The sequence below is a fragment of the Engystomops pustulosus genome, chromosome 2 (genome assembly GCF_040894005.1).
Source record: "Engystomops pustulosus chromosome 2, aEngPut4.maternal, whole genome shotgun sequence".
In the NCBI taxonomy this organism is placed as follows: domain Eukaryota; kingdom Metazoa; phylum Chordata; class Amphibia; order Anura; family Leptodactylidae; genus Engystomops; species Engystomops pustulosus.
The window spans coordinates 160,584,359-160,608,936 of NC_092412.1; the positions used below are offsets into that span (position 1 = coordinate 160,584,359).

General features: G+C 45.1%; 1 protein-coding gene across 3 annotated transcripts in view; it reads right to left on the reverse strand.

Moving 5' to 3' along the window:
- The window catches only part of ACACA (acetyl-CoA carboxylase alpha), a 377,264-nt gene that overhangs the window by 348,821 nt on the left and 3,865 nt on the right, over nt 1-24,578 (reverse strand). For all 3 annotated transcript variants that reach the window (XM_072137153.1, XM_072137152.1, XM_072137154.1), the window contains exon 2: nt 4,907-5,155. In XM_072137153.1, coding sequence (XP_071993254.1) covers nt 4,907-5,133 — 227 coding nt within the window. In that variant the 5' untranslated portion in view covers nt 5,134-5,155. The remainder of the gene's footprint in view (nt 1-4,906; nt 5,156-24,578) is intronic.

Consider the following 24,578-nt stretch of genomic DNA (forward strand, 5'->3'; position numbering starts at 1 on the left):
ATACCAATTGTATTGTTTTTTTAGATATTCGGATCGTTAAAGATTCTCTTGGATATCTTCAAACAGATGTGTTTCGCAAAGCTACCTCAACAAATACCCTTCTGCATGCCAACTCTGCCCACCCCAGTCAAACTATCAATGCGGTTCCAGTGGGCCAGTTTTTACGGATGAAAAGAATTTGCTCGACACCAGAAAGAATTTGATAAACAGGCCGCTGATCTTAAACAGAGATTTCTTGAGCGGGGTTATAGTAAGAGATGTATCTCTAAAGCATATAGACGGGCATGCGCTACCGATCGCAATTCACTCTTGTATCCTAACAAACCGATCAATACCAAACAACCTCCACGATTCATTGCCACTTATCACAATAGATGGAAAGACCTGCAACAAATTTTCAAAAAGTTTTGGCCAATCCCTTACAACTGACCCGATTTTGCAGAAAATATTAACACCATATCCTGCTATTGTGTCTCGTAGAGCACGTAATCTGTGAGACACACTTGTACACAGCTATCTGGTCCCCGAACCACCAATAAGGATTTTCGGAGTGCAGCCACCTAAATGGGGATGCACCCCTTGCGGGAAGTGCATTGCATGTTCTAATGTGGAGAAATCAGTGGACTTTAAGTCCTCAGATGGCACTAAACATTTTAAAATTACATGGTCCATCAATCTATTATGCCACCTGCCCTTGCAAGAAGATCTACGTGGGTATGACAACTTGTGAACTTAAAATTAGAATCCGTGAACAATTCCCCGCCACTTCAGGCAATTCCACAACTCAGATCCGTCTGGGTTCAAAGTTATTGGGATTGATCATGTAAGGTTGGACCTCCGGGGGGGTGCTTTAAAACGTAAACTGCTCCAGCTCGAGTCCAAATGGATCTGGACATTACAAACTGTGTCACCCCAGGGATTAAATTAAAACTTTGGGTTCTCTGCTTTTCTCTGATATGATCTCCTACTCACTGGGTCTATCTGTTGGTCTCTGCGTTCTCTACCTGTGGTGCAGTCCTTGTTTTTATTCTTTTATATATGATTTAACATTTTTTTCTTCTCTTTTTCATAGAACAGTATTGTTTTTGGATGAGCTGATCTATATACCACACATCCTATCTGTCTCCTGGTGAAACCGACATGAGTTTTTATTCATCTGGCTTTGGGACAACTTCTTGACTGGCCAGTGCGTCGCTCTGCTTGATACGTTATGAATTGGTATTCGTATTGCCATTATATGGCCGTCCACTTATTTCGGGCAGCATTCCTGTCCTATATATGCTCCGACACACAGCACTTTATTATCACACAGTTTATTATCATCATGCATTATTGTTCATGCAGATGTCCACACTTGTTATTTTGTATTCTAATGTGGCCATTTTTAGCCATCGTATAGATATATATTATTTTTTAGTGGATTAGCATTTTCTTTTTCTGTGCAATATATCGACTTACCTGTATTTTTCACGCTTGTTTTGCACTTTGTATTTGCATTGCACCTCTTGTGTTTTTACACACATGTATTGTAATTAATTTTTTTATGCACATTTGCACTTTACCCTTTTTTATATGGCTAGCATATACATTTCTCCTTGTATATAGTCTCGTCCATGGCCCATTTAACTCATTATCGTTGTCTGTTACACATCGCCAATGTATATCACCTTATGCCCATTCCTAAGATGGCGCCACTTCTACAGGTGGTTGTGCGCATGACCGGGGGCCGCTGTGCGCCTGCGTGGGCGGGTGGCCGGCCATCACATCGTCCGGATCACATGACTGCTCCGGATGAGGGGGTTTATCCCGCCCCCAGTCCTCGTTCTGGCGCACAAGCCTCCGGACATGTGCCATACATCTCACCACCTCCTACGTCTTTTCATCTCCTTATCTTGTACAGGTGCGTTCTTAATCCCTATTGGTCAGCTCCAGTTTTTAATCTGTTCACACCTTTCTGGCACCACCCCTTGACAAAGTCCTGAAAGTAGCTTTATGGCTGTCTGTGTACCACTAATACTTGTGATGCAATAATACTCCTTTATTGTATGTTCAGTTCTGTGTTCTTTGGCACTTTGCTTATTATACATCTATAATCTCATAGCTCACTGAACGCTTCCTGCTGCTCAGCACCCACATATGCCTTGTCTTGTTATATGTTATTCTTTTAATCATACCTAATAAAATTGTGGTTCTACTATTACCATTGGTGCTCATTTTCCTTCCTCTTTCGGTATTGTTAGTTGTTTGAGTGGATGGTTGTACAATATTACTGTGTCCTTTCTATGTATGGCACATGCCTATTACCGTTTTGTTATAGGTCCACTACTTTCTAAATAGGATTTGTCCCTTTAAGAATGGCTTTATTGTTGCACTTATTGCATCTTGCAATGTCAAATGCCCTGTGGAGATTGTAGGTCTATTTGTTTTATGTGCATTGTGCTGAAAACTGGCATAGAAGCAGTGATAAATCTCTCATATGGTCCTTTCTTCTGATCTCAAGCTTTTAAGTGTAAATGTAAATGAAATTCTGAGACACTTTTCCCCACTGTTCTTGAAATGTGCTCCTAAATGCAATTAAAGCCCAGTGTGTGAACGCAAACAACGGGAAGCTAACCCAACCCCAACCAAACCTAGCCCCCCTAGCCGAAGCTACTGCCCATAACATACACTGCGCACTCCATAATTAAAGGGGTTGTCCAGGCTTGTATATTTTTTTTAGTGTAGTTAATCCCAATTATATTTGCCTTTACACCTTAAGCTTTTGCATTCTGCAACAAGAACTTGTGGTGTTCATTCCTTAACGCATGCATTTAGGTGTAAAAGTATATATACGATCAAAAGTTATTCCTCCCCACAATGCATTTCGAAAGGCACTTCAAATGAACATGGCCTCAGGGTAGATACACATGGGAGCAGATGACAGATGCATTCAGTTTCCAAAAGAAATCAGCACCAAGTTTAAATTTGTTATTCTACATACATATTTATCTGGATTTGGCCTCATGCACATGACTGTTTGGCAATGTGTGCTTGCTGTTTTATTGGCTAGCACATATCTCCATGTATTGCTATGGGCTCATACACATGTTTGGCGGAGGCCTCTGGCTGTTGATTCCACATACAGGGGGAGATATTATATGCCACCTCCAATAGTTTTTTGGTGGAGCAAGCATGTAAAGCCCCATCTGTTCCTGTTTTGAGGCTTTTCGACACGGCTCGCCACTATGTGCATGGATCGCCAGGGAGAGGAGCTGGCCAGCAGTAGTCACTATAGTCTCACTTTCTAGCTCTACTAAGAAGCAAAGCCTCTTGAGAGATCTGGACCACGGGAGGGAACATTGAGAATGTAATTATAATCCCTAAACCATTTCTATTGTAAAGAGAGATCTGTAGGGCTCACTAACATGGACTGTGCACTAATCATTTTTCAAAGAAAACTATGCTGGAGTCTGGGCATCATAGTTATGCGTGGTACAGAGTATTTGCATCGTATATAAAACTATCCTGCTTAGGGAAAAGCAGCAAGAGGGGACTGTGGAGAGAGAGTGAGATACGGAGGAGGAATTTGCTCACATCGAACAGGAAACAGGAATTGAGGTATACAGGCGGTCCCCTACTTAAGGGCACCCGACTTACAGGCGGACCCCTCTGCCCACAGTAACCTCTGAATGCTTTACTATAGTCCCGGACTGCATTGATCAGCTGTAAAGTGTCTGTAATGAAGTTTCATTGATTATCCTTGGTCCCATTACAGTAAAAAAAAATGTGAAAATCCAATTAGAAACAAAAATAAATTTTATCTGTAGTTACAATTATAAAATATACAGTTCTGACTTGCATACAAATTCAACTAAAGTACAAACCTAAGGCACCTATCTTGTATGTAAACCAAGGACTGCCTGTATACAGGCTCCTCTTCATACAGAGCCTGCCATCATCTTCTTTCTGCACTCTTGCTCCTACAAGTTAAGCGAGGATTGGCCAAAGTCTCTTCAATTTTACCTCCCTCCCCCTCTTTACTCATCACACACCTGCTACTTGGTGCTGCGGATTTCAGCTCATCTATATTGGTGCAATAAAGACTCTGATACAGGTGAAGTTAATGATTCTATGTAAGTGAGGCATCATTAGTGGAGGGGAAATTAGTTAGAGTAAGGGTGCAGTCACACATTTCAGTTAAAAGTGCATCGCAATCATCTTTTAGGTGGTTTTAGGTGCAGTTTTGTCAATTTCACAGGTAAAAGAAATGAACTAAATGGGTGAATTGGATTTTGAAGGAGAAAGCTGTTCCACAAATTTCATTCTCCTGTTGATTTAAGATCTTTCACTTGTTAAAATAAGTAATACCACCTAAAACCAACCCAAAATTGTGACGCAGTTTTAACTGTAACGTGTGAGTATTTTATTTGCACTGTCAGTGCTAAGCGTGATTTAATAGATTTATATTTACCTGGAAAACTACTTTCACTTTTTAAAAACTACTTTTTTTTTAAAAGCTGGAGAGCACCTATGGCAGTTATGGCGAACCTTTTAGAGGCCGAGTGCCCAAACTACAACAAAGACCCGCTTATTTATCGCAAAGTGCCAACACATAAATTTAATTTGTGATTTATACTCCCTTCTCTGTCAGTTTCCATTGATACCATCACCCAGAGGACACCAATAAAGCAGAAAATAGTCCCAGGTAGTCCTGTCACTTTAAAATAGCTATGTGCACAGCAAGTCCTGGGCTGTCTGGGACTGCAGGAAGATGCCTGGAGTCATCTCTGGTGATGGCCTGAGTGCCCACAGAAAGGGCTCTGAGTGCCACCTCTGGCACCCGTGCCATAGGTTAGCCATCACTGACCTATGGTATTCGCTACTAGTGTGCACATTACCGAAACATATTGGTATAAAGTAAGCATACCGCATCTGCAATGCAAGGTTTTCTTGAAAGCTTGATAACCCCATGTCAGAAAGGGTGTCTGAGGATACAGAAGCTGGAGAAGATGATCGGTCCTTGTCTTGTAGTAAGTCCACTTTAACTATGGAGCTGATTTCATCCTCAGAGTTGTCCTCTGATACAGACCCAATAATAAAGCGGGAATGGTGATTCAAATCCAGTGTTTTTAGGTTAGGTGTAGTTTCTTCCATTGTTGGTATAAAGATTGGCTTCCTAGAAAAATAATAACCATACATTAAAAAAAAAAAAAACTGTATAACATGATCACACATAATGAAAGAACTGTCAAATAATGGAGTTCTCTGTTCAGAAAAAGCCTGCATTTACATTTAATATGCAGACACAATAGTGTACCAAATAAAGAGACTAAATCACAGAAGGAAGATAAGGGCAAATATTCAAAGTCAAAATGCATAAATCCCTGAGGCATGAAATATATGCCAGTATACATACAAGTTTCATAAAATAGAAATATAGTAAAGGAAAAAGGATCAAGAAAGAATTTGCTCCTACAGGAAAAGTTTGCTAGTGTGAAGTATTGCTGTATAATTTATGAAAATGCTTTTATTTTTATATGCTTGCTAAATGCTGAAACTAAGAGGATGCTCCACTGTGGATGAAGATTAATAACAGTGTGATAAGACACTGCTGTGCAGCAAAAGAATGCGAGTTTCCCTGGAGTGGGAAGCATCGTAAATCAGCCCAGGGAGCGAGACATCTTTTCTTTCTGTGATAATATACTAACCAATGATCTATGGAGAATGAAAAAGATTCAAACGATCCAGCACTTTTTTTTATGAAAAAATTCTTGCTTCTTTATTAAATCATCATATAAAATCGATCAGCACATAGTGGTATCCACAAACAGCTACACATTTCGAGTAAAAAAAAACAAACTCTTCATCATGGCTGAAAATAGCTGTTTGTGGATACCACTATGTGCTGATCGATTTTATATGATGATTTAATAGAGAAGCAAGAAATGTTTTTCAAAAAAAGTGCTGGATCGTTTGAATCTTTTGCATTGTCTACAAAAACCTGCAACCAGAGGGTGTATCCTTTTGCACTTTAAAGAGGACGGGGAGGATCACCAAATGCTCACAGGTGTAAGGATTTCCTTCAAAACACACTTGTCGCATGGACTTTTCTTTTGAACTATGGACATTATTTATCTTTAACTAAACAATCCCAGGTCCAGCCCAACTGAAAGTTATGAATAATCCTTTGTGATACAAATAAGGCATCTCACATCAGCCTAGCCTTGCATGGCATCACTTCTCCACAGAGACTGAGATATTATACCATTCTTTGTCTTGGTGTGATTTCTTTGAGTTCACTTTGTGGATTTTATTAGTAATAAGAGAACCTGAGGTTGTATAGTCAGACGAAAAAAAAAAAAAATAATAATAATAATAAGTATCAACAACAGAATACCACACACACATCCATACATACACAATCATGAAAAAAAATGATACCCCTGTGAATTCTATGGTTTTCAGAACATGATGAAAAAAAATTCTGTCTAATGAAAATGGAAAAGCCATGCATAAAATACCAAGCACATCCCATTAATCAGGGGTTCTAATGGATGCTTTGTTAAGCAGTCTAGGACCAAGGATAAATCCCACTTCGGAATGTCACATCTCAGGGTTGGCCAAAGCCTAGAGATAAAACTCTGATACATCTCTTTATCCATTTATGTTCTGCCAAAGGATAATCAAAACATGCTGACAGGGCAGAAATCTTAACTTTTAAGGTGCTAAGTTCCAGAGCCTTGGAATAACCATTATCAGGGTCCTGGGTCTGTGGACCCTCTGGACCACCGCAGGAGATGTTACTAGCTGACACCTGGGACCGGACTGGCACCTGTTCTTAACCAGAGTCCGCCGCAAAGCGGGATGGTCTTGCTGCAGCAGGGTGCCACCAGGTCGTTCCACAGGTGTGGCTAGTCCGCGGTGCAAGCCAAGGTAGAAATTCAGAACACAGACCGAGCCCAAGGTGACAGCGGGAGAACAGCGCTGGAAGGAACACTGCAACTCACAGAAGGAACACGGGAGCAGGAACACTGAACAAGAACGCAGGAACAGACTGGAACATGGTGACAGTAACGGACCTAAACACAGGAAAGGGGACACAGGAGCAGGAACTGGAACGCAGGAACATAGAGGGGCTTTCACTTCTCAAGAATAGCTTGAAGATCCAGCAGGGAATCCTAGGAACAGCCTATGAGGAAACCCGGTAGTGCCAGCACCGATTAGCGGTGCACTGGCCCTTTAAATCCTCAAGTCCCGGCGAACGTGCACCCTAGGGAGAAGGGACGTGCGCGCGGACCTGGCCGGAAAATAGCAGGAGCGCGTAGAGGTGAGTTGGGTGCTGGGGTCAGGGGCAGTGCCATGGAGAGGGGGCACACGTGACAGTACTCCCCCCCCCCCCTTTTGGCCTCCTCCTCTTCTTCGGCCTCCCAAGAAACCTCTTCTGGAGAGCAGGTTGTACAGGAGAGATGATATGCCGACTGGCCCTTCTCCCATAACATCCGAAGACGTCAGGATAGATGGAGGTAACACCATGCAGCGCGAGTGGCAATCTGGACCCCAATGCAGGATCTCATCCGTCTTTCAGTTGAGGACCGGAGCATGATGTTTCAGCCATAAGAGGCCCTGGAGGACTGGTGAAGTGGAGCGTGGCAGCACCTAGAATGACAGCTTTGTGAACTTTGTGATCTCCAACTTGAAGACCGATAGGCTCAGTGCAGTACCGGACCGGAGAGAAGCTGTCCGCTGACTGAAGATATGACAAAGGTTTGCTTAAAAGGAATCACCGGGTGGTTCCATGTGATGCCAGGAGACAAGAGCGGCATCCACAAAGTTTCCCGCAGAAGTCCAAGAATGTTGAGACTTGCACAGAAGCGCTGGTACCGACACTGAGGAGCACAGGAACCGTCAGGCATGGAGAAGCTGAATTCACACATAGGGATGTTATTCCCAGGAGCCCTAGGTGCTGGCATCTTCTGGACGTGGTGGGACAGGACAAGCCCCAATGAAGTGCTTGATACTGGCACAGTACAAGCAGAGGTTCTCCTGACAACGTCTGGAATGTTCCTTGATGGAGAGACGGGCTCTGTCGACTTGCCTAGGCTCCACTTCTGACTGTGCGTCTGGAGGCTAGAGTGGCCTTTGGGAGACTAGAGCAAAACAAGGTAGCTTTGAAAGAGAGTCTGTGGTTGCTTGTGATGCAATTCCCCAGCATGCTCCATGAACCGCACATCTATCCGATCCACTCAGAGTAGATGGCAGGTCACGAGAAGCCAATGAGTCCTTGACAATCCCTTTTTGAAAGTAGCAACCAGGGCAGCATCGTTCCAGGAGACCTCAGAAGCCACATTACGGAACTTGACAGCATAATCGCCCATGGTTGAGTCTTCTTGGCAAAGGTCCAGCAGCACTGTTTCAGATGAGAAGGCTCGTGCGGGTTCTTCAAACACGGAGCAGAATTCAGCCAGGAATGCAGTATGGGTGGCCGTGATTGGATCGCCTCTGTCCCATAGAGGTGTAGCCCAGGCCAGGACCTTCCCGGAAAGTAGACTGACGATGAAGGCCACCTTAGAGCGTTCGGTGACAAACTGGGATAGCATCAGTTCTATGTGCAGCCCCTGCATGACTTGCGATCGCCATCATACTACAGGCATAAAGAGTCTGAGCCTAGATCCTGCTCTTGGTATATAAGTCGGAGTAACGGGAGCGGTTGCAGGAATGGTCGCTGGAGCCAGAAGCTGGTGCACAGAGGAAATCAGCTGTTGTAGTGCAACGGTGACTTGACCCAGTAGTTCTCCATGTGAAGCAATCTGTAAAGACTGCTGGGCGACAACCCTGGAACTATCAGCCAGCATCGGAAGCGGCACCTGGGTGGGGTCCATGGCCGGATCTTACTATCTTACCCTCTGGACCACCGCCGGAGATGGTACTAGCCGACACCTGGGACCGGAGTCTAAGTGGCACCTGGTCACCAGAGCGGAGTGCCACCATGTTGTTCTACAGGTGCGACTAGTCCGCGGTGGCAGCCAAAGTAGAAATGCAGAACACAATCTGAGCCCGGGGTGACAGCGAGAGAACAGAGCTGGAACAAACACTGGAACTCACAGCAGGAACACGGGAACAGGAACACAGCAACGGACCAGAACAGAGGAGCAGGAACTGGAACGTAGCAACTCAGAGGTGCTTTTACTTCACAATAATTGCCTTGAAGATCCGGCAGGGAATACTGGGAACAGCCGGCCTTTAAGGAAACCCGGGAGTGCCAGCACCAATCAGCAGTGCGCTGGCCCTTTAAATCCTCGAGTGCTGACGCGGTGCTGACGCGGTGCTGGTGCCGGGGGGTAGCGCCACAGAGAGGGGCACGGGTGTGCCCACGATCCAAGACATGGATCGCGGGGGCACCGGTGACAACCATCCTGGAGAAAATAGAGAATCTTTGCCATGTTCGGGTTTCTGGAGTGTGGTGGGATTTTGCCAGTATAGGAGAGAAATTTCTTTCCGGGAGGCAGCCAAAGAATGGCTTTCAGGAGCCAGGCAGATGATTTTAGAAAAAAATCTGGATCCTGATGTAGAAGACTGGTAGACAGACAGGACCTGAGACTTCTGAAAATTTCTCAATTTCTGAAAATGATTTGGAACCAATATTTCTTGCACCAAGCAGGGGCAAACAGAATCACCTGGGCCCTGCTTTGCTGGATCTTTTGAAGTACTTTGGGTATTAATGGTAGCAGAGGAAAGGCATAAGCCAGTTCCTTGTCCCAGGGTTGACTTAGAGCATCCAGGGCTACTAGGTTGTCCCTGTGAGATATGGAGTAGAACCTTCCTACCTGAGCATTCTTTCTTGATGCAAATAAGTCGACTGATGGGTAACCCCACTTTTGGGTTAGAAGATGAAAAGTGGCCATGTTCAGGGACCATTCGTTTGGATGGAGTCTGCTCAAGAAGACTGCCACCTGGTTGTCTGAACCTCTGAGGAAGACTGCTGACAAGGAATCCAAGTGGTTTTCTGCCCATGAGAACATTTTTTGGTATCACTTTCATGAGATCCATAGACGTCATACCTCCCACGCATCTTAGATGAAAAAAAAAAAAACTGTTGTCATGTTGTCTGATAGGATTTTTATGTTTCTTGATTTTAGGGGAGAGTGAAACTCACTGCTGTGAGTTCTCTAAATTCGAGGACCACTTCTTCAGCCAGGGAGACCAAGCCCCCTGCAGATTTCTGACCGCTCCCCAACCCGAATGGCTGAGATTGTTACCCATGGAGACTCATTCCACAACATACCGTCGTTAGGCTTGTTTCTTTGGTACACCAGTTCAGAGAGCTTCTGGAGAAATGTTTTTCCTGAAATCCAGATACGAGTGCTTACTCTCAGCACCCAGTGTAGTGCCCTGAACTGAAAGTGTAGTAGACGGCCCTGAGTGGATAAAATCCCAGGTACTTTTGGACCAGACCGTGGATTTGGACGTGATAGTAAGAGTCCTTTATATCCAGCTATGTGCCCCTAGTAGTGTCAATGGAATTGTACAGTTGATTGACCTTATCTTGAAACGCCTGTAGGTCACGTTCTTGTTTAGCCGTTGAGATTGACAATTAGATTAAAGGTCCCACTACTCTCCTCTTTTTCACAAGACAAGAGGAACTGGAACACTTACATTCATTGACACCAGATCCTGGACTTCTTTCCATAGAAGGAGATTCATCTTCCTGGAAGGTTGTTGGGAAATTTTGATGAGGGGAGGAACAAAATTCTATCTTGTATCCTGTTTCTATTATACTGAGGTTCCATGGGTTCTTTGTGATGGATCTCTTTTGAGGATAGAGCATTAGCAGACGTCCACCCCCCCCTCCCCTCGCCACACTCGGGAGCCATTGTTTCTTGTTTTGCCAAGGTATATTTGAGAACAGGAAGTCCCTGCCTCGATCATTTTTATTAAAGGACCAGAGGCCTTGTTTACCCCTGCTCCTGAATTGGTCCCGTGGACTTTTGGCGTTTCGAAAGGAAGGATTCCTAGAGGTTTTCTTAACTTATGGAAATCCTTTTTCTTGTCAGCTGCTCTCTCTAGGAGATGGTCTAGTTCGGCTCCAAATAAGTTTTTTCCTGTAAAGGGGATGCAGCATAAATTGGAGTTAGACCTAACATCTCCCCCCACCCCACCCCCACCCCATTGCGAAGCAAAACGAAGCAGAGTAATGATTTGTAACAACGAACCTTTATTAGTTTCAGATTTCAGATATTCGTCTAACTCCCCAAGCCAATAAAACACGGTCCAGGCTACTGAGGTGTCTATGTTGGATTTTAAATTACACATGGCCGATTCCCAAAGTTTTCTGAGCAGGTTTTCTGCTTTCCTGTCCATAGAATCTGTCAGTGGTGGTGCATCCTCAAAGGGAAGGTTATAAAATTTGAGAAATTTCAATATCTACTTTAGGAGTCTTATCCCATGCTTCCATCTCCTTTTCTTCTATGTTTAAAGTCTTCATCATTGCCTTTCAAAAGATTGTCCAACTCGTTATTAGAGAAGAGAAACTTTTAAGTGCAGCATTCCTCAGGAACAGAAGAGTCACCATCAAGTGAATCCTTCCAAGAATAAGAAGGACTCGCTGAATTTTTATCCGCTAACCTCAGTCTTTTGGGTTCCGGTTCAGGGTCTCTGAATTAAGAAAACATCATTAAGGAAGACAGTAATTCTTCTCTCATAGAAATTCTCAGATCATTAAGTAAAGAGTTTTTATCTTCTTGTAAAGTTTTAGTTAGACATCCCGCACATAAAGATTTGTCTTTATTTGACGGTTTCTTCCTAGTATCAGGAGAAAAACTTATCATAAATCAGTGTATATCAATATTTAGAAACATAAAAAGCCCCCAGGAGGGGTTACAATCATAGAGATCACAATAATGGGGGACGAAGGCAAGTTGTCCGCAACCACAATGCACAGGACACACAGCGTTACACCAGCTTGTTGAAACAGCAGGGAGCACAGACGGAGGATTTCAACTTATCGCCTTTCTGCCGGCCAATCCACAGACCGCAACCGACACGCCTCCAAAGGAACACTTCTGAGAATGTGTCTTCTGTATGCTCAACCGGCATGTCACTGTGCCGCCATCGCAATGTACTTCTGGATTTCTTCCTCCAGTTTCCTCCCACAATCCAAAACATACTGGTAGGTTGATTAGATTGTGAGCCTCATTGCAGACAGGGACTGATCTGGCAAGCTGTTTGCAGCGCTGCGTAATCTGTGTGTGCTATACAAATAAAGGAATTATAATTCTGAAGCTGGATGCCATTGCGGGGGGCCAAGTAACGATGTTTCAGCAGCTCCAGAGGATGTTTAGTCCCAGCCAGGAATACTGGCTACACTCTCTCTTAGAAGCCAGGGAGGGAGGAAGTGGCCACCGATCGCAAGCGTCTAACTTCTGTTCCTTTCTGCTCTGTCCCCCTTCCTGCTTCAATCGCTCTGGAATAGATAATGCACAAGTCTCCTTCCCTATCAACATCTTTTGTCCAATGTGCCAATAGGAAAATGTTAAGAGTTGCCACAGATAAAGCCATTATTCAGAAACAGTACCCCTTTGGACCCCAACTAGCCTCATGAGGAGGAAATGCTTTGAAAGAGAAGACCTGGAATAGTTGGCAGGGCAAACTCTTAATGTCTTATTGAAGACACATAGGTAATCCTGAGAGTATTTACTATGAATTTAGAGGACCTGTACAAGACCATAATTTGACATCCTTTGTGCAGCGCTGCGTAATCTGTAGGCACTATATAAAATAAAGAATTATTATTATATTTCTATAAGGGCTTGAGAGAAAGGGAGAGTCTTTCCAATCCACAAAAATGTGAAATGTGGAAGGATCCAGAATCTATCATGGGTGCATTCAAAATGAAATATCAATTGGAATAACGTCTCTGGAATAAAGTTCCAAAAGGAGACACATTGCTTGCAGGCATATTAAAGAAGGATTTGCTTCCATTTGAAGATGCAGGATTGTTTACTGAACCAATGGACAATAAAAATCTAAAAACACAGCTGAGAAGAACTTGGGAGAGTGACACAAAAGAGTCAGAGAGAGTTCCAGCCAAAACAAAAATGATTAATGGGTTGTGAGACACTGAAGGGGTTAACGGTGGATGGGCGGTATGTTTCCCCTAGGTTTTGCTATTATGCAAGGCCTTAGTGCTGAGGTTGGGTGTCCAGCACCTTGGACACAGGTGATGGGAGCAGCCCAATCAGCCTTTTTTTTTTAAACCGCTCAGCAGAGCTCAGAGTGTTGTCTCTCTCTGGAAGTTGGCTGGAGAGCACACAGCCCTGACCTCTGTGCCTGGAGCAGCCAAGTGATTTGGTTAGTGGTGAGTTAGTGAACACCTGTATAGTTAGCACCCTGACGGGTAGGATTTTGTTTGTTTAATGCCTGAATGTAAAGGCTGTTTTATTTTGTTGCTACAATAAACGCAGGCGAGACCTGTTTTGGACTGTACTTTGGTGTCACTGTCTTGAACTGCATCACAGCACCCCGCTACCACGGTCTCTACTGGGCCAAATCTCCCACATATGGTGCTTCGGATTGCGGGCAGTTCAAAAAGACACACACCTGAAAGGCTCGCTACATCCTGCAACATTGCATGGCCTGGGTGAAAGCAGCAGGCAAATTGCAGGATAAAGCCAAGATGGAGGACTTTATTAAAGCCATGCTCCAGCAGCAGGAGGAGAGATCCCGCCAGCAGCAGGAGGAGGCCAGAGCTTATCGGCAGCAGCAGCAGGAAGAGTCCCAGGCTAATCGACAGATGCAGCAAGCCATGCTCCAGCAGCAGCAGGCAGAGTCCCGAGCCATGCTACAGCAACAGCAGGCAGAGTCCCGAGCCATGTTCCAGCTGATGATGGAAAAGTTTTCTGGCGTTATGGCAGCACCGCAAGCGACGACTACTGAGGGGTCCCATACTGGTTTGCAAGGGTACCCGGTTGTCCAGTGCTCCGCACGGGCTGCAGTGCAGAAGGCTTTACAAAAGATGACGGCGACCGACGACGTGGAGGCTTATCTCACTGTGTTCGAGCGAGTAGCTGAGCGAGAGGAGTTACCAGCTGAGCAGTGGGCAGATGTCCTGGCACCGTTCCTGACCGGCGAATCGCAGAAGGCCTACTACGACCTGAGTGAAACGGAGGCCCGTGAGTACCCCCAGCTAAAGGCGGAGATTCTGGCTCGTCTTGGGGTCACCGTTCAAGTTCGTTCCAGCCGGGTCCACCAGTGGGCATACTCTGAAAAACTACCCCCGCGCTCCCAAATGCATGACCTGATCCATCTTGTCCGGAAGTGGCTACAACCCGATGACTGCACCCCAGCACAGATGGTCGAGAGAGTGGTTCTTGACAAGTTCACCCGTTCTCTGCCCTCTCTGCTCCAGCGGTGGGTTGGACAGGCCGGTCCCACAAATGCTGAGGAACTCGTGTCCCTAGTAGAGAGATATCGGGCTACGGAGGATCTTCTACTTATCCCTCCCACACGAAGCAGTGCCAGTGACAAGGCCATTAAACCATCTGGTAGGACTGCTACTGCAGAAAAAGGGAAACAGGTCAGGTTGGGACGGGGTACACTGGGGGGCTTGGATACACAGAAACCCAGTGAGGCTCGTGACCGAGGTCATAGCCGTATCCAGTGCTGGCGATGCCATGAAATGGGCCATATTGCTGCCAACTGTCCCCTGTCAGTGGAGCCAATGGACTGCAACCAGACCCGGCGAATGTCACTGTTTGCCCGGCCGGTTCTGGCTGCCGAGTCAGTCACGGATGCAGAACCCCAAGTGTGTATGGTCACAATCGGTGGTCACACGGTGGAAGCCTTGCTAGACTCAGGGAGTCTGGTTACCCTGGTGCGGGGAACTTTGGTTGATCCTGGACTGTACAGTGGGCGTAAAGTGGGAGTGTTGTGTATACATGGGGACACTCGCGAATATCCCACTGCTGTCATCAACCTACATACACCTTGTGGTACTATTACCCATGAAGTGGGGGTGGTGGGGACCCTGTTTCATGAGGCTATTATCGGCAGAGACTTACCGGTGTTTTGGGACCTCTGGAGACGAAGACCCACCTCAGGTGCTGTTGCAGATAATGGACGTCAGGTATGTCCGGCCTTGGCCCCTGAACCCTTTGAGGCCGATGTACCCACACCAGCAGTAGGGGTGACCCCATGTGATGAATTCTCTCCCCTAGAGGTCCTAGCTGGTGAGGTCGAGGGCCACGAGGAGGTGGCCGACATGCCGGACCTTGAGTTTTCCCGTGAGAATTTTGGGGCTGCACAGCTACAGGACCCTACCTTGTTTAAAGCACGGGAGAATGTTAAGGTGATAAATGGGGTACTCCAAATACCAGGGGCTGACAAAATATACCCCCGAATGGTGATTGTTGGGGAGCTGTTATACAGGGTCGACCAGATACGGGGTGAGGAGGTTGAGCAACTTGTAGTACCCCAATCTCACCGTAGGCTGGTGCTAGAGTTGGCACACAAACATGTGCTGGGAGGGCACTTAGGTGCTGAGAAGACCCGGGAGAGGATCCTGCAGAGATTTTTCTGGCCCGGGGTGTGGGAGGAGGTAAACCGGTATTGTAGCTCCTGCCCTGAGTGTCAACTTACTGCCCCGGTGTCCCACTTCAGGAGTCCTTTGGTCCCGCTACCAATCATAGAGGTGCCATTTGAGCGGATTGCAATGGATCTGGTTGGCCCGATAGTCAAATCCTCAAGGGGGCACCAATACATCCTGGTTATCCTGGACTACGCTACGCGGTATCCCGAGGCAATTCCATTAAGGAACACCTCCTCCAAAAATATTGCTAGGGAGCTGTTCCAGGTATTCTCACGCACAGGCCTCCCCAAGGAAATCTTGACTGACCAGGGTACACCATTCATGTCTAGGGTAATGAAGGAGATGTGTAAGTTACTGCAGGTTAAACAGCTCCGCACCTCTGTGTATCATCCTCAGACAGATGGCCTAGTCGAGAGGTTTAACAAGACCTTGAAGGGGATGCTAAAGAGGGTGGTCAGCAAGGATGGGAAGGACTGGGATTGTTTGTTGCCCTATTTGATGTTTGCCATACGTGAAGTTCCCCAGTCCTCCACGGGTTTCTCACCCTTTGAGCTGTTATATGGCCGTTCCCCACGTGGGCTTTTGGATATAGCCAAGGAGACCTGGGAACAGGAGAGGACCCCCCACCGTAGTGTGATAGAACACGTCTCCCTTATGCAGGACCGCATAGCGGCGGTAATGCCCCTTGTAAAGGAGCACATGACAAGGGCACAAGAGGCCCAGTCTAGGGTCTACAATAGGTCAGCCAGACTCAGGACCTTTAACCCAGGCGACAGAGTGCTAGTTCTGGTGCCCACCGTTGAGAGCAAGTTCTTGGCAAAATGGCAAGGACCATATGAGGTCATGGAGAAAGTGGGGGAGGTTAACTACAAGGTATCTCAGCCGGGGAGGAGGAAACCCGAACAGATATACCACGTGAACCTCCTAAAGCCATGGAGGGAAAGAGAGTCCCTGATAGCCGTGGGAGTAGAAAAAGAGTCTGTCCCCAAGAAGGTGACACCGAAGGTAGGTGTACCCGATGCCAAGGTGCCTGAAGTACAGATCCCGGAGTCCCTCTCCAGGGCCCAGATTCAGGAAGCGAAGGAGTTTGTGCTCCGAAATGTGGATGTGTTCTCTAAGTTACCGGGACGTACTTCAGTCATCAAGCATGACATCGTAACCGAACCCCACATCCGGGTACACCAAAAACCCTACCGGGTCCCGGAAGCGCGCCGGAAAGCCATATCCGAAGAAGTCAGGCAGATGTTAGACCTGGGGGTTATCGAGGAGTCTAAAAGTGACTGGTCGAGTCCTATTGTGTTGATTCCCAAACCTGATGGTTCCCTACGGTTCTGCAATGACTTTAGGAAGTTGAACGAGGTGTCCAAATTTGATTCTTATCCCATGCCCAGGGTTGACGAGTTGATAGAACGACTTGGACATGCTAGGTTCTTCTCCACCCTTGACCTGACGAAAGGGTATTGGCAGGTACCCCTTACTGACAGGGCCAAAGAGAAGACCGCTTTTGTTACCCCTGATGGGCTTTTTCAGTACGTGGTACTCCCCTTTGGGCTACATGGGGCTCCCGCCACATTCCAGAGGTTAATGGATCTCGTGCTTAAACCTCACCGGAGATATGCCTCGGCCTATCTGGATGACATCATAGTCTATAGTAACGATTGGGAGAGTCACCTGGCCAAGGTGCAAGCAGTGGTAGACTCCCTGAGGGCAGCAGGGTTGACAGCGAACCCCCAAAAATGTGCTCTGGGTCTGGAAGAGGCCCGTTACCTGGGGTACCGTATTGGGCGAGGTGTCATCAAACCCCAAGTAAATAAAGTGGAGGCGATCCAGCAGTGGCCACGACCTATGAGCAAGAAGCAAGTGAGGGCTTTCCTAGGCATAGTGGGCTATTATCGCCGATTTATCCCCGATTTTGCTACCATAGCGGCACCCCTGACTGACCTGACCAAGGGTAGCAGGGCGGTGATGGTAAAGTGGAGTGAAGAGGCTGAGGGGGCGTTTCAGCGACTTAAGACGGTTTTGTGCGAGGGACCGGTACTGATCACCCCTGACTTCACCAAGACCTTTATTGTGCAGACTGACGCTTCTGACGTGGGCTTAGGGGCTGTACTGTCCCAAGTAGTGGAGGGTGAGGAACATCCCGTGACATTCCTGAGCCGCAAGCTCACACCCCCTGAGAAGAACTATAGCATAGTTGAGAGGGAGTGCTTGGCGATAAAATGGGCTCTGGAATCCCTGAGGTATTACTTGATAGGGCGACAGTTTACACTAGTGACCGATCACTCTCCCCTCACCTGGATGAGTCAGGCCAAAGAGAGGAACGCCAGGGTCACAAGGTGGTTCCTAATGCTGCAGAATTTCAAATTCACGGTAGAACATCGAGCAGGAAAGCTGCATGGGAATGCCGATGCCCTATCCCGTACCCACTGTCTGATGGCCAAAAGTGTTCGCCCCCACAGGGTCAAACAGAGGGGGAGGGTATGTGAGACACTGAAGGGGTTAACGGTGGATGGGCGGTATGTTTCCCCTAGGTTTTGCTATTATGCAAGGCCTTAGTGCTGAGGTTGGGTGTCCAGCACCTTGGACACAGGTGATGGGAGCAGCCCAATCAGCCTTTTTTTTTTTTAAACCGCTCAGCAGAGCTCAGAGTGTTGTCTCTCTCTGGAAGTTGGCTGGAGAGCACACAGCCCTGACCTCTGTGCCTGGAGCAGCCAAGTGATTTGGTTAGTGGTGAGTTAGTGAACACCTGTATAGTTAGCACCCTGACGGGTAGGATTTTGTTTGTTTAATGCCTGAATGTAAAGGCTGTTTTATTTTGCTGCTACAATAAACGCAGGCGAGACCTGTTTTGGACTGTACTTTGGTGTCACTGTCTTGAACTGCATCACAGCACCCCGCTACCACGGTCTCTACTGGGCCAAATCTCCCACAGGGTGGTTTATCAAAAATAAAAAAACTTGAGAGGTGCTCCATGAAGACCTAAAAAAAATGTTATTGCAAGAGATGACAGCAGAAAAGGTTGAGGGCCATCCTCAGGGAGTAAATGTACGGTCCATGGCAGCAGGAGCAAGATCTTCTTTACAGGTTACCTCTTTTTGCACTGTTCAAGAGAATGATCTAAAAAAAATATAGGCAAAGACTTCTCTGTTTCTAGTACCGTATTTTTCGGCCTATAAGGCGCACCGGACTATAAGGCGCACCTCTAATAAATGCCTGCTAAGACATCTAGGTTCATATATAAGGCGCACTGGAGTATAAGGCGCAGGATCAAATGCAGTACCTAAAAATGACCAGCAGGTGGCAGACCTGTGCACAGTTCTAGCAGCTACACTTCCCAGGAAACTTGTCTTCAGCGTGTCAGAGAGCTCCGATCTCAGAGGTATGGGCTGCTGGGGGTTAATGCAGGGTGATGCAGCAGGGGTTAAGCGGTCTCCCTCTGCCCCTTCTCCTTCCCTCCTCAGCCAGGGTGTTATTCCTGTGGGGTTCCCTGTGGCTCCTTCTCTTTCCCCTGTTACAGGGCTGTCAGGTATGGGGGATTTCTTACTGATGATGATTGCCACGTGGTCGGCACTATGGCAGCTCCGGTCTCCCCGTGCTAGGGTAGGGCAGGATGGGCACAATGTTAGTTGTGGTGCCAGGGCACTTCAGGAGCTAGGGACCCTGTGTACAGTGTGGGAAGGTGCAGGATGTAGCTATTAAACACTGGTAAATGTACAGTACATCTTGTCTGTAGTACATTTCTGTATAAGTTCACATATAAGGCGCACTGGCCTATAAGGCGCACCTATGATTTCTGAGAAAATTAATGGATTTTTGGTGCGCCTTATAGGCCGAAAAATACGGTAGTTACATTCTGGACAATAAGATCTTGGTCCCCTCTTTTTCTGCAGATGTCAACAGGGGGGGGGGGATGTTGAAAGGTCTGAATCTGATCACAATTCTGTTTTAAAGCAGAAAGAAAGTGACCTAAAAAAACAAACTAAGGTTTTTAGAATAACTGGAAAAAAATCTACCTCCTTTCCGTCCATAGCTGATATTTTTGACTTCCTCCTAAATTGTTGTACAAAGGACTAAAAACTAGTACTTTAGTTCAGGTGGCAGCACTTAGTGTATTGGATACCGGGATAAAGAAAATGAGAGAATAAAGAGGTTATTGAAGGCATAGGGAAGAATATGTCCATACTTCCACTTCAGAGATCGCCCTTGAGACTAACCACTGTTAGCATTTTGAATGCTTTCCTTAGGCACTTTTCTCCTGGCAATCACATCTGCAAAGAGATTAGTAGAAATTCAGGCATTCTCCTGTAAACCACCTTACTTACATTGCCTTGGAAGATTCGATTATTCTAACTATCCAGAGTTGCTGTCAAAGGTAGCATCAACATTCCACAGTCAACAGTCTATTACACTGCACTCTTTCTGGCAGAATTCCTCAAAAAGAAAATTCCATTACTTGGACATGAAAACAACCTGTTTATTGAAGTCCAGGGCAAAAATAGAAGAGCAGGGGCAGGCAAAGCACCAGTAGCACAATGCTTAAAAATTACCATTTCATCTTGTTACCAGATAATGGTCCACTCTACAACAGAATTTTCTGCATCATGAGCAAAAAGAGCTGCTGCCTTTAATGAGCAGATTTGCAAGGCAGCTATTAAAGTTCAATAGTCCCTTTATGTATCACAACGTACTAACGCATTGTAATGCTGTGGGGGGTGTATGGAGAGAGATCATGGGCTGAGCTCTCTCCATACATAGCCAGTGTCAGCTGTATAACACAGCCAAAGCATGAAGGAGGAACTACACATATGAAATATGCCCTAACCCTCCCTCAGGTTTTGTGTAGAGGATTTTTTCCTTTTTAAAGGATTTTATTGGTTCTGTTTGGATTTTTTGCACAAAGCTGACACCTGCTTCTAGCTGCAACGGTCGGTGCTGGCACTCATCTCGGCAGTTAACTAACCTGTTAAGTGCCGCCACCTTGGATGGTGGATAGGCACCCCCCATTACGTCCTTGAAGGGCGCCGATCTATTGCCATGGCAGCCTACAGTCTCATAGAGACTCATAGGTCTGCCACAGATACTGATCTCTAATGGCCTGCCAATCAGCAGTAAAATAACTATATACTGCAATATAGTAGAATTGAAATAAACAGAGTCAGGGGCGTAACTACAGTGGTAACAGCCATAGCAGCTGCTAAGGGGCCCGAGGTGTCAGGGGGGCCCCCCATGAGTCAACCTGACACACTAAAGAATGGAGCAAGTGCACCATTATATAAATAATATGCTACACATTGTACAGTATAATATGTACATAACATATGTGATGTATATATGCTGTATATTTCTGTATATCTGTGATGTTGCTGTACGTGTATAAGGTGTATTGTGTGTATATATTCTGTACCTTTGTTTATGGCACTTTGTATATATGCTCTATATGTGTGTGAGCATGAGTGATGAACTGTATGGTATGTGCAGTTAGGGCCAGAAATATTTGGACAGTGACACAAGTTTTGTTATTTTAGCTGTTTACAAAAACATGTTCAGAAATACAAATATATATATATATATATAATATGGGCTGAAAGTGCACACTCCCAGCTGCAATATGAGAGTTTCCACAACAAATCGGAGAAAGGGTTTAGGAATCATATCTCTGTAATGCATAGCCTCCTCTTTTTCAAGGGACCAAAAGTAATTGGACAATGGACTCTAAGGGCTGCAATTAACTCTGAAGGCGTCTCCCTCGTTAACCTGTAATCAATGAACTAGTTAAAAGGTCTGGGGTTGATTCCAGGTGTGTGGTTTTGCATTTGGAAGCTGTTGCTGTGACCAGACAACAGTAGGTGAATCTGTCCCTAAGTCAACAGTAAAGAGAAGATTCCATGAAAGTAAATACAAAGGGTTCACATCTAGATGCAAACCATTCATCAATTCCAAAAATAGACAGGCCAGAGTTAAATTTGCTGAAAAACACCTCAAGTAGCCAGCTCAGTTCTGGAAAAGTATTCTATGGACAGATGAGACAAAGATCAACCTGTACCAGAATGATGGGAGGCAACGTGATGGCATGGGCATGCATGGCTTTCAATGGCACTGGGTCACTTGTGTTTATTGATGACATAACAGCTGACAAGAGTAGCCGGATGAATTCTGAAGTGTACCAGGATATACTTTCAGCCCAGATTCAGCCAAATGCTGCAAAGTTGATCGGACGGCGCTTCATAGTACAGATGGACAATGACCCCAAGCATACAGCCAAAGCTACCCAGGAGTTCATGAGTGCAAAAAAGTGGAACATTCTGCAATGGCCAAGTCAATCACCAGATCTTAACCCAATTGAGCATGCATTTCACTTGCTCAAATCCAGACTTAAGACGGAAAGACCCACAAACAAGCAAGACCTGAAGGCTGCGGCTGTAAAGGCCTGGCAAACCCAGCGTTTGGTGATGTCCATGGGTTCCAGACTTAAGACAGTGATTGCCTCCAAAGGATTTGCAACAAAATATTGAAAATAAAAATATTTTGTTTGGGTTATGTTTGTCCAATTACTTTTGAGCTCCTAAAATGTGGAGTGTTTGTAAAGAAATGTGTACAATTCCTACATTTTCTATCAGATATTTTTGTTCAACCCTTCAAATTAAACGTTACAATCTGCACTTGAATTCTGTTGTAGAGGTTTCATTTCAAATCCAATGTGGTGGCATGCAGAGCCCAACTCGCCAAAATTGTGTCACTGTCCAACAAATATTTCAGTCAGTACACAAATATATATACATACATATATATATATAATTGGGAAGGGGGTCCATTCAGAAGCCTGCTATGGTGCCCTGCCTCTCCTAGTTACCCCCTGGTATGAGTGGTCAGACCCAACATGGTCAAAGTACCCTAGGGGGTCCGAAATGGTATGCAAGTTTAAAATCACCCCCTTTCTATATAACACATAGATAAAGAGAAAAAAAAAATCACACACACTTGTTAGGCATTGACACGTTCCAAAATGACCAATCGAAATATTAAATACAGATTATTCCCAGCCGTAAACACCATAACAGAAAATAGTGTCCAAATCCGATTAGCCACTTTTTTGCCATTTTTCCATCCGTAATTAAATATCAAACTGTCAAATAGGTCCCAAATTGATATAAATTGAAACACCAGCATGTTCTGAAAAAAATAACACCTTACAGTCTGTACACCAAGTGTGAAAAAAATATTTGCCTCCGAATTTATCAACATGGCAATTTTTTAAAATCTACTAAAACCTAAATAAATTTGCTATTCCTGTGATCATAACGACCCAAAGAATAAATGGGAAGTGTCATTTGAATCATATGAAGAAAGCTGTAAAATCAGAGCCCACAAAAATATGCAAATGTGTTTTTTGTTTTTTTTAATTTCACAGAACTTGGATTTTTTTTTTCAGCATTCCAGTACATTGCACGAAATATTTACCTTCTATACTCGAGTAGAAGCCTAGTTTTTCAGCACAAAAAATGTGCTGAAAAACCCAAACTCGGCTTATACTTGAGTCAAAAAAATAAATATATCTAAACTCACCTTTCCGGCGACCCCTGTATATCTTCTGTGCGATCTGTCCGGCAGTGGCGGCAGGCTATATACACTGGGGCAGGGGCTGGCAGGCTATATACACTGGGGCAGGGGCTGGCAGGCTATATACACTGGGGCAGGGGCTGGCTGGCTATATACACTGTGGCAGGGGCTGGCTGGCTATATACACTGTGGCAGGGGCTGGCTGGCTATATACACTGTGGCAGGGGCTGGCTGGCTATATACTGGGGAGGCTGTGACCAATGCATTTCCCACCCTCGGCTTATACTCGAGTCAATGGGTTTTCCCAGTATTTTGTGGTAAAATTAGGGGTCTCGTCTTATACTCGGGTCGGCTTATACTTGAGTATATACGGTAATGGTGCCACTAAAAAGTACATTTTGTCCAGCAGATAACCAAAAAATGAATAAAACTATAGCTTTTTGAATGAGGGGAGTAAAAAACAGAAACAAAATAGGGGTTAAAGGAGTATTCCAAGAAAACAAGATTCTTAAATATATGCAGGATAATAAAATAACATGCTCACTGCATTTCACAGATATAAATTCCTGTCTATCAGTCCTGGTGTAGATAATTTTGGTTGCCCCTGGATTCAACCGTTAATTTTCTGCCTTAGGGTAGGACAGGGAAGATTATTCTCATGAATACGGTAGTTTCTCCTGTTGGCTCCCTGCAGTGCCTCTGAATCGGCCCCTCCCCCCCCCCCCTTTTATACCAACACTTGTTCAGACACAGACACTCACATGAGCACTTTCTGAAGCCCATCAGTGGCAATGGGTTAACCCCTTAACGACTTGGCCTTTTTTAGTTTTTTCACTTCCATTTTTCACTCACCAACTTCAAAAATCTATAACTTTTTTATTTTTCCACATAAAGAGCTGTGTTATGGCTTATTTTCTGCGTAACAAATTGCACTTCATAGTGACGGTATTTAATATTCTATGGCGTGTACTGGGAAGCGGGAAAAAAATTCCAAATGCAGTGAAAATGGTGAAAAACCACATTTGTGACGTTTTCTTGTGGGCTTGGATTTTACAGCTTTCACTCTGCGTCCCAAATGACATGTCTACTTTATTCTTTGGGTCGGTACGATCATGTGGATACCAAATTTGTATAAGTTTTATAATGTTTTCATACATTTAAAAAAATTAAAACCTCCTGTACAAAATATTTTTTTTTTATTTTGCCATCTTCTGGGGCCAATAACTTTTTCATACTTTGGTGTACGGAGCTGTGGATAGTGTCATTTTTTGCGAATTTTGATGGCGTTTTCATTACTATAATTTTTGGGACTGTGCGACCTTTTGATCACTTTTTATTAATTTTTTTATATTTTTCAAAATGGCAAAAAAATGCCATTTTCGACTTTGGACGCTATTTTCCGTTACGGGGTTAAACGTAGTGAAAAAACATTATCATATTTTGATAGATCGGGCATTTT